This window comes from Pangasianodon hypophthalmus, chromosome 1 (assembly GCF_027358585.1).
Source record: "Pangasianodon hypophthalmus isolate fPanHyp1 chromosome 1, fPanHyp1.pri, whole genome shotgun sequence".
Lineage (NCBI taxonomy): Eukaryota > Metazoa > Chordata > Actinopteri > Siluriformes > Pangasiidae > Pangasianodon > Pangasianodon hypophthalmus.
The window spans coordinates 708336-719419 of NC_069710.1; the positions used below are offsets into that span (position 1 = coordinate 708336).

Below are 11084 nucleotides of genomic sequence, written 5' to 3' on the forward strand. Positions count from 1 at the left end.
TGGTCCTACCAAACACCTCCATCATCTCCGAGCACCACCATGTCCAGGAAGTCCAGCATGTGCAGGTAAGCATCGACCATGAACACATTTTCCCACTGAAGTTGGACTCCTTGTTGCTCAGTACACTCAGGAATCAGATCATGGTTGTGTTTTTATTTCATGCGTGGTGCACATACGATATTCGGGTTAGTGTAAGGGTACGACTTGTAGTGGTCGCTAGTTCCGTTACGATAGAACGCTGAATAAAGAAAGAGTTTTGGATAAACAGAGTACAAACTGAAACTGTTGGAAAGGCAAACAAAGCAAGATCGAGGTACTTTAAAAGTGGTAGATGCCTCAAGGTAGGGTGGTAGTTGACAACCATTAAGCAGTGCGGTGTTTAGTGGGGCAAGATGGCGGTGCACAGACAAACCACCGGATTTTCATATGGAGCGCAGTATGCTGGTGCCACCCGAGGCCGGTTCCTGCTCCGAGTAACCGGGTAAGTGCTTTTCTTCCCAAACAAGGAGACATAGAGCTAAACCCTGTTAGCATTTTATCCCTGGTGCAACTTACACCATTAGCAAGTTTTCATCCCTGAAAACACTAAACATTGACCGCTAGTAGACATTCCTGACCTGAGTTTAGTGCTGGTTGCCATGGTTACATGATTAACTCACTAGAGGTCTTCATGTGCCTGTCATATGTTTATTTAGGACCTCACGATAAACCATATTTGATCCCTTTTATACAATAAATCAAATATTTTACTGGGCCTCAACACATGCACCATTGTTTCCATGGTGATTTAAACCAATTAGTCTAACATTACACTTAGCTACAGGGTGCTAATGTGGTAGTTTTACTCACCTGTGAGACGTACAGTCTCGGAGATGCTTCTCAATGCATAAATCAGAACAAATATTTAATACGAACCAAAAAGGAAGAAAAATGTCAGAATTCCTGAGTTCCACAGACACTCCCTTTGATTGGTTATCTTTATTGGCCACGCCCACTTCTCTTTGCTAACAGTTGCTCCAAGACCTGTCGCTGTAGATTGCTGAAACTATCGCTAAAATAATGGTTTATAGCCGCTTTGCCACGCCACGTTACCTCTGAACGATGTATAGTGTCATATCAACTTGCTAATTATTTAGTTTGCGAACTAGCTACATAGCTTGCTAGCTAGCTAGGGGTTGTTTAACAAACTCTTGTAATGAAATATTGGAAGTGTCCTTAGGGTAACGATGGGGATTAAAGTCTGTACTGGATTTCTGCCTGTCTTGTTTGTTTTGCATTGTACATGAAACACTTTATCTTTGTTCAGTGCTAAAGTTTGAGTCTGCGTGCTAACCATCTTCACTTCCCCCCTGCACTTCTGAGCGTGATCAAATGTGGCTTTTATTTTTCATCTTGTTTCATGTCGGATTCTTCCCTTTGGCAATTTTGTCTTTTTTTTTTTTTTTTTTTCTCTCAGAGGGTCACGTGTGCCAAGAGCTTCTGATTTTAGAACAACAGCTAAAAATATAAATCAGGCCACCAAGTAATTATCGTGTATTAGATAAGTGGGATGTTTAGGGATCTTCAGCCTTCTGGGGTTTTCTGAATGCTTGCTGTAGTTTTAAGAAAAACTTAATATCTAATTTATACATATTTGCACATATTCTCTGCTCAATTCTGAGGTCTAATCTAGGTGTTTTAGATTAGATACTTGATTAAATCTGTTGAAATTGTTCCAAGGGGAAGGATCAGGTGCTTGTATGGATCACTATTTTTTAAATTTTATTTTTGGCCTTGTTTTTTGGGGTTTGCATGGTGTGTGTGGAGTGTTAATGGTTCCCGGTCGCCTCTGTTTTGTCCCGCTTCCTCTCCATGCCCCGCCCCTTCCTGTCCCATCCCCACCTTAACAGCAGTCTGAACAGTGTGAACAGCAGCGACTCACGCTCCAGCGGCTCACTGTCTCATTCGTCCTCCCCGCTCTATCGCTACCGCAGCATCACCGTGCCGCAGCAGGTCCCCGCCCGCCTCGCCAGCGTCTCCTCGCACGACTCGGGCTTCGCCTCGCACGACGCTTTCCAGTCCAAGTCGCCTTCACCCATGCCCTCCGACCCCACCTCTCAGGTAAGTCCCCTACTTCCCCCTGTTCGACAAATTCTGGTCAAAGTGTCGCACAAAGGTACTGCAGGTGTTTCTGTCAAAAAACAAGCAATGATGTCACTCTAGACATCGTTCCAAGTTCTCCTCAAGTTAGTCGCTGCGATGGTATCAACATGGTATCAACGTATGCCATGATTAAATTAAAAAAATCTGAAATGGTTCATATAATTCTATGTTCTTGGAATGATTCCTCAAGGGTTCCTTGGATAAATAACGCTTCTTTTTGCTTCTCTAAACCTTTTCAGAAAGAGAACCATCTGTTCTACATAGAACCTTTAAGGGTTCCACTTGAGTGATAGCCTGAAGACCCTTTTAGGGTTCTAGATCTAACCTAACCTTTAGCTAAATGAGAACTACAATGAATTCATGTTGATTTTGCGGAGTGACAGACACCCTTGGATCAAAAAGGGGCGGGGCTTAATTAAAATTTGATCAGCCAATCATGAGCCAGCTACCTAAAAGCAGCACTTTGCTGACATTTGTTAACTAGTTAGTACATTTCTGATAATTTTTCCAATAATTTTCAGTCCAAACTGATACCGAGCCAAGGTTTCAGGCTAGTTAACGTAGCTAAAGTTAACGTAGCTAAGTGACATTACGTGGCTTAGATTAGGTTAACTGAACCCTAGCTAACGTTAAGTTACTTATTGTAATATGGAATCAGGTCATGTTATGTACCAAAGAAACGAGATATTTGCTGGTTAAGGTTATCCTGTTCAAACTGATATAATATTCTGTATTATTTACACACAGTGTGTTAAATGGAGTGTTTAGTGTGTGTAGTGTATAAGTGTATAAGTGTAGTGCGCATCCACGTAACTGAATTGAACACAGCCGTAATTTCACCGTCACTAAACGGCAGGGTTTCATTTATCCCGTGCACCTGAAGGGTTCATCCAGAGTGCACTTCCCTTCGTCATTTGAGAACGAGGACCTCAGACTCGAGTCGCCCCCAGTGACCTTGCTTTAAAATGTAGAAGTGTGTGTGTGTGTTGTTGCTCATTACATTTATTTATTTAAGAGTGAGGTTTTTATAACTGCTAGCCAGATTTTACGAGACTTCCATTCAACTGCTAGCTTTCTTTTTTTCCCCTCTCTCTCTCTCCCATACCGATCTCCACTTTCCCATGATCCACAGGGACTTCCTGGCCTCACGAGGGCCAGGCTAATTGCTACGATACCCACGTTAATGATCCGAATCCGGCTCTGCTCCCACCACAAAATGGATAGTTTAGCTAATCACGCCAACCGAGCTAACTACAACTACAGCAAGCTAATGGGGACACGAGCGCGCATTCTTTTGTCTGCTTATTCTTTCTCTGTTGGCGTTTTTTGGCTCCAAGGTTTTAAAAGAGGCCAAGTCTGACCCTAATTATGGAGGGGCTCGTTTCTTCCCCCCCGCAGTTTACAAAGCCACACGATTTCAGCTCACACCCACAAAACGTGTTGCTGTGTTTGGGATGTGTTTGGACTGGAGGCGTCTCGCAACCTCATAAAAAAAAAAAAAATAAGTTTACCCTCCTGGGAAATGGTGCCGTGGGAATGAAACAGACGCCGAGGTCTTTTTAAAGATGTCAGTTTTTATCCATACACATGAAGAAAAAAAACTCAGGATCTCAGTAATTTACATTATGTACGTTCTCAATGTAAAAAAAAAAAAAACATCCGGGATTATGATTTAGAATCTGGTGCTGATGAAGTACTTAAGGACCGACATTTGCTGTTTTATTTTTCTGTCTGCTCGAGCTGATTAATCTGACCCGTGTGTGTTCGCTAACGTGCGTGTGTTTACATTTGCGCAATAATCTGATAACTGCAGAAAAATCTGATTTTGAGAACAGCTCTGTGCAACGGGAAAAGTCCGGGTTTATACTTTTTGTCAGAAGCACGGTTGACTCGAGATTACTTCCTGTAACAAGTTGCCCTTGATTAGTTTGAGTTAATATTTTATTTTTTCAATGTTTTGATTGATTACGGTTTGAAAATGACACAAAAGCATTTTTTTTATTTTTGTTTACATGCAGATGTAGAAAAATGTAAGCTATCAGATTATACTTGTGTACTTGTGAATAACCCAGTTACCAGCTCTTATATTTTATTTATTTATTTATTTATTTAATATTTAAGATATTGCAGTTTTTCAGATCAGATCTAGAGAGTGAGAGGATCAGGGGAAAAACTTTTCTTTTTGATTTCGCAACAGTGTTTTGGATTGTTGTCTTGTGGAACGGTACATGTTTTATTTTTCACATTTTGTAGATAAACTGTAAAATAGCACCTTAATTTTCCTTTTAAAAACTATTGGGGGGTGAAAACTTTTGCACTGAACCCCAAATGCTGAAATCAGATAATGATCAGATTACTAGTGAACATGTAAACACTCTGACTTCAGCCATTCAGCACTAACACTGCTGCTTCTGCTGCTTTCATTGCATTGCATCTAACCTGTGGCTTCTGTCTCTCTCTCCCTCTGCCTCTCTCTCTCCCTCTCTCTCTCTCTCTCTCTCTGTGTCTATCTCTCTGTCTGTCTCTGTCTCTCTCTCTGTCTCTCTCTCTCTGTCTCTCTGTCTCTCTCTCTGTCTCTCTCTCTCTCTGTCTTTTTGTCCATGTGTCTGCTGTCTTCTTTTTCTGCCTCACTCTCTCCGCCTGATGGCATCCTTTGCTTCTACACCTTTTCTGTTTTCTTTCTTTGTGCTTTCTTTTCACCCTCTCATGCTGTACGGTTATGTCTGTGTGTGTGGGCGTGTCTATGTGTGGGCGTGTCTGTGGGCGTGGTTATGTCTGTGGGCGTGTCCTCTGCTCATCCCATCTGCTGTGTGCAGCTTCCTTCCAGCTCTGCTTCGTCGGAATCCTCTGAATCGGCTCAGTCGCTCAGCGAGTGCAGCTCTCCCACTGAAAAGGTGACTCCTAATTGGCTCTCTGCTCACCAGCGCCACTTCCTGTTGGCTCCTCATGAATTAGGGCTGCTTCCCATTGGATATTCACTCACTCCATTATCAGATCCGTGTCCCTTTTGTGTTAGTGATATATTATTTGCATCATGTGGCTTTTTGTCTTTTTTTTCTCTCAGCCATTTTATGTTGCATTCATTCATGATTTTATTTTTATTTCTTTCTCCTGTTATGTTTTTGTCATCCGTCCACTTCACCACGCTCAGCTGTCAAACGGCTACGACCACTACGGCCCTGCAGAGGCCTCGTACCCGACCGGAGTGGCCTTCCCCTTCCCTCAAAATCCCTCCTCCTCTTCCTCCTCCTCTTCCTCCTCCTACGCTTCCTCCACTCTGAGGTCGTGGTCGAGGCCGGGCTCAGCGCTGATGCCCGATTACCCCCATTACTCCACGCTGACCCCCGGCATTCTCCCCCCATCCTCCAAGATCCCCAGCTGGAAGGTTCGTCCATCCGTTTTATTTTCTCCCATCACTCCATCATAATCACTCCTCCGCCAGCCGGCCTGGGTTAGAGGTCCGCCCTAGAGGGGAACGCTGACTCACTTACAGAGTCAGGCTGATCAAAACACTGACTTACAGAGTCACACTGATCGAGCACCGGGGAACACTGACTCACTTACAGAGTCACGCTGACTTACAGACTCACGCTGACTTAGAGACTCACGCTGACTTACAGAGTCACGCTGACTTAGAGACTCACGCTGACTTACAGAGTCACACTGACTTACAGAGTCACGCTGACTTACAGACTCACGCTGACTTACAGACTCACGCTGACTTACGGAGTCACACTGACTTACAGACTTACACTGACTTACAGACTCACACTGACTTACAGAGTCACGCTGACTTACAGAGTCACACTGACTTATAGAGTCACACTGTATGAAACACTGATTCACTGATTCAGTCTGGCTTAGAGAATACTGGCCAAAAGACTGATTCACTGATTCACACTGACTCATGTAGTCACTTAGCTGCTTGAAGGTCTTTGTGCAGAGAAACTGATAAAGTAAAATAAGATGCAGCTTTGGTTCAGTGATGTATTTACAAAACAATCAGGGCGATGACTCAGTCTAAGGTCGCCATCCAGTGGCTGGTTTTGAGAATGCAGTACAATCTAATGATGATGATAATAATAATAATAATAATAATAATAATAGTAGTAGTAGTAGTAGAGTGTCGTGTATTATGTGTAATGGAGTAATGATGTTGTGGATGTAGGACTGGGCTAAACCGGGCCCGTACGATCAGCCCATGGTGAACACACTGAGGAAGAAGAAGGAGCCGAAGGAGGCGGTGGACGCAAACGGCTCGTACCAGCCGACGTTAAACTCCACGCAGCCTGAGGACAATCAGAAAACCAGGAGCATCGCTGATACACCACAGGTCAGTCACACGCCTGATAACAACCCTTCAGAAACATTATATTATACATTCATACTTATTTAATAATGCGTCATTTTAGATGTAGAGTGCAAGCAAAGCTACTGAGTGGATGTTTATTCGTACATCAGTAACAAATAATCCAGATTTAAAAAGCAATAAATGTTTAATGTTGTCTCTAAAACACAGATAAAACAATAAAAATAAATGTATTGACTGCTCTGTTACTGTGCCATCGTGTCTCTTATATTTATTGTTTTATATTTTATTGTAAAGGCTGTGAGTAATCTAGGGAGAGGATTGTTAAATTGATTGATTGATTAATTCAAAATTTCTGTTGCACAAATTCTATATTTTAATTATATTTTTTATATGTATTATTTATGTAGACTTTTAGGAACGAAATCTCACACAGCAGAACAGAGATGTTATTGGTGTAAACTGCGTGTGCGCGTGTGTGTGCGTGTGTGTGTGCGTGTGTGTGTGCGTGCATGTGCGTGCGCGTGCGTGTGTGTGTGCGCGTGTGTGTGTGCGTGTGTGTGTAGGAGGTGGAGGTTCAGCAGGATTTGGCTCTGGCTCTCTCTCGGGGTCTGCAGTTGGACGCTCAGCGCTCCAGCAGAGACTCGCTCCAGTGTTCCAGTGGATACAGCACTCAGAGTACCACACCCTGCTGCTCCGAGGACACCATCCCCTCTCAGGGTGAGTGTGTGTGAGTGTGTGAGTGTGTGAGTGTGTGTGTGTGTGTGTGTGTGTGTGCGTGTGTGTGAGGGAGAGAGAGAGAGAGAGAGACCAGAATCAAGGGAAGAAAGAAGGAAGGCACAAAATAGGTGAGGGAGGAAAGAAGTGAGGGACAAAAGAAGAGAGGGAATTAAAGTAAGTGATGATAAAAGAGAGGGAAGAAAGTAGGAAAGCACAAAATAAGTGAGGGAGGAAAGAAGAAGAGAGGGAAGAAAAGCAAGGGATGAAAGAAGAGAGGGCGAAAAGAATTGAGGGAAGAAAGAAGAGGCAGGAAGAAAAGCGAGGGATGATAGAGAGGGAAGAAAGAAGGGAAGCACAAAATAAGTGAAGGGGGAAAGAAGTGAGAGAAGTAAGAAACAAGGGATGAAAAAAGAGAGGAAGGAACAAAGAAAGGCACGAAGTAAGCGAGGGAGGAAAGAAGCGAGGGAAAGAAGAAGAAGAGGGAGAGATTAATAGTAATATAGTGAAGAAGGGATGAAGGGAGGAGTAATACGGGTGCGAGTTTCACTTAGCACTAAAGCTAACAGCGTAATGAATGTAATAAATGGGTATAAATTCCTAAACGCGCTCCGTCTCTCGCCCTCGCAGTGTCCGATTACGATTACTTCTCCGAGCAGCAGGACTTTGATAAATCCTCCACCGTCCCGCGTAACAGCGACCTCGGCCAGAGTTACCGCAAACTGTTCCAGACCAAACGTCCCGCCTCCACCGCCGGCATCCCCTCCGTCCCCGCCGTCCCGGGCGTGGCCACCATCCGCCGCACGCCCTCCACCAAACCCTCGGTGCGCAGGGGCACCGGCCCCGTCCCCATCCAAACCCCGGTCATCCCCGTCATGACCCCTAGTGTGCCCGACTTCACGGGGGCGGAGCCTAACGAGGAGGTGGAGCCGAGCGACGACGCGGAGCCGGAATCTGTCCTGCCGGTGGAGTCGTGGAGCGGTCAGGCGTCCACTAACCCGCCCCTGCACGCCGCCTACGAAGGGCACGAGGGCGCCGTGGAGGAAGGAGACACCATGCTGCAGTCCATCCGGAGAGGAGTCCGACTGAAGAAAACCACCACCAACGACCGCTCAGCACCGCGCATCCCATAATACTCCAGCATTCTAATACACTACGAACATTTACTATGGTAACAGAGGAGGGTGGGATGGTTAGCGCGCTACTATAAGACTCAGCTGATATGGAAGAGAGATAATATCTCTCCTGTCGTTAATTTATTTTACTCTCAGAACATTCTTTACTGCCGTATTTTCCGGACTATAAGCCACCAAAATTACGTATTTTTATTATTTAAAAAATATTACTCCGGTCGCTTCAGCGTATAAATCACATTAACGTAGCAGCTCTTTCTATTTTCAGTCGTTCGCTTCAGCGCCCCCTACAGGTGCAACGCAGTTTAGCGTTTGTCCTGGTAGTGTTGCCGTAGTAACCGAATTATACAGCACTGTCTACGTAGCTTTTGTTTGTTGTTACACAGTAACGCTAATTGTGTAAATGTATTAGTTTACCGGACAGGACAATAAAGAAAAATACAAAGTTTAAATTAAAAAACATAATTACGTAAAGCTAGCTATGTGATGAAGTTATGTTATGATTGAAGTCACCGTTTCTGCTTATTGCGAATAATCACTAATTAAACAAAAAGATCAACGATTTGTTTACGATTTGTTAGCATTTCGTTTCTTCCTGGTGTCGTTTTTCTCGTTTTCATCCAACAAACACACGCAGCTACACAACGGCGTTGATATGTACGATATATATATCAAATGTATAAAATATATGACGTGTCATCATACATCATAACTTTTCGCTAGCTAGCTAGCTAATGTTAAGCTAGTTACTGTGTACAAGGTGTGAAGTTAAATTTAACCAAACACCAACTTCTGATGATCTACAAACATGATTGTTACATCGGCTAAACAAAATGAATGTTAATGACGTACGAAAACAAGCGATTAACGTATGTTTGTAAACGACTTGTATGTAAAACCTGTGAGCTGCCCAGATAGGCTGCCTACCTAGGGACCTGGCTTCTGATTGGAACACAACGATCGTGTATGTGTACGAAATCTTACTGAAGAAATCACACGCTACTCGATTTAAAAAGTTAAAATAACGCTGTTAAACTAGCTATACTAGCTGGCTAATAGCTATCGTGTGTTCACAAGGACCATAATTACTGGAGTAGCAGGTCTACCGTGAGTACGCTAACAGACGCGCATGTTTTAGCTGAACAATTTAATGCAGAAATATAAATCTGAGCAACAAAACGTGTCTTTAGTCCGGAAAATACGTTATATTCCTTTTTTTCCCCTTGTATTTCTGCGCATCGCTTTATAGGACGTGAACTGATGTCCGGTTTAATTCTTCAAAACAACACTCTGTCGATGGAGTAAGTATTTGTAACGATGAAACAGAAAAGTTTAGTGAAGTATTAAAAAGGCTATTTTATTTTTATGATTTTTTTTTTTGGAAAATGTACGTAAAATACTAATTTTGAACATATCGTCGTTAACCGTATAACAATCTACAATATTAACAGTATATGTTTTTTGTCTTTTTTTATAATTATTATTATTATTATTATTATTAATGTTATGATGATGATATAAATAATCCAAACTCACCCTCTAATGTTAGCAAAAAATTATATATATACGTTTGTATAAAAAAATTAAGTGTAAATAGCGACGGAGCCGAACAGCGACTTTTAATTTATTCATCCGCTCGGTAAAGTAGATCCCGTCCTTTTCCCTGTGAAATATTGTATATTATGTTAATACACTACGAGGTAATTCATGTAGAAAAGCACACACACACACACACACACGTCCTCGTCCAGGTTCATTTCACACGTTCATGTTCTCTTTTTATTTTTGTGTAAAAATCAAACAAGTCTCTATAAACTGATTAAACTGGTGTGAAAAGTGAAGTTTTTTCTTTAACTTACAGAATTTATCACTTTTTCTTTTGTTATTTAAATTTTGGTGCTGTTTTGTTGTTGTTGTTGTTTTTCTTTTATAATTTCTGTAATATTTCTGTGTGTCAGCCTTATTTCAGCTCCACTGGATTAAACAAATCGCTTCACTCTTCAGCACGAGACTGAAAAATTAAAAATAAAAAAACCTTCTGCTTGTGTTTTTCATCTGAACTGTATACAGTCATGTTGACTTGCTAACTGGCTCTAGCGTAGTAGATAGCCATCTTGCTAACTAGCTAGCAGGATAAAGTACCGAAGTTTTATCAGATGGTGACAGAAAAGCTAATTTGAAAACAGAAATTAAAATGTTGTTATATTTTTTGACATATTAAATATTTTATTCCTCCAGTCTACGGTTTTGTCCTTCTTTTTTTCACTTTCTGAAATCTACAGTGTTGTTGCTAGCAAACTTAAAGCGATAACTAGCTAGCTTAACTAGCTAAATAATCTAACATTATGAAACTATCTCAGATTGCAGTGTGTTTTTTGGGTAAATTTTGCTAGTTATGTGACATACCAGGTAACTAGAGTACCGGCTGGAATATTTATTTTAAGTCATTTGACTTGTAAAACATGTAAATAGTTAGTTTGCTATTTTGTAAGTACATAAACACTTAGCATAACTGTTTCTAACTAAATAGTTTGATGTTTTGTAAATACATAAACAGTTGAACATTTTATGAATATGTAAATAGTTTGATTATTTTGTAAATATGCACTTATGCACGACTTATTTCTATTCATGTCGTTAAATGAATATGCAAATTAGCGTATGACGTCACTTGCTGACTTGTAATGGTGAATTGCTTCCTCCTGACTGTGTTCATGTGGACACTGGCATTATTCCACAGTTTAATCCCACAGTTTAATCACTAACTCCTCCCTTCCTCGTTT

The 11084-nt window shown here is 41.9% G+C and overlaps 1 protein-coding gene across 11 annotated transcripts in view; it reads left to right on the forward strand.

Annotated features, from left to right (window-relative positions):
- LOC113526651 (protein MTSS 1-like) overlaps nucleotides 1-10538 on the forward strand; it is a 55042-nt gene extending 44504 nt beyond the window's left edge. For 2 of the 11 annotated variants that reach the window (XM_053240953.1, XM_053241144.1), the window contains 7 exons: nucleotides 1-65; nucleotides 1890-2100; nucleotides 4959-5153; nucleotides 5294-5527; nucleotides 6311-6475; nucleotides 7018-7171; nucleotides 7799-10538. The exon at nucleotides 1-65 is cut by the window's left edge and continues 33 nt beyond it. In XM_053240953.1, coding sequence (XP_053096928.1) covers nucleotides 1-65; nucleotides 1890-2100; nucleotides 4959-5153; nucleotides 5294-5527; nucleotides 6311-6475; nucleotides 7018-7171; nucleotides 7799-8301 — 1527 coding nt within the window. In that variant the 3' untranslated portion in view covers nucleotides 8302-10538. The remainder of the gene's footprint in view (nucleotides 66-1889; nucleotides 2101-4958; nucleotides 5154-5293; nucleotides 5528-6310; nucleotides 6476-7017; nucleotides 7172-7798) is intronic. The other 9 variants (XM_053240968.1, XM_053240983.1, XM_053241002.1 and 6 more) reach the window with 9 other exon arrangements.
- Nucleotides 10539-11084: the final 546 nt, after the last annotated feature.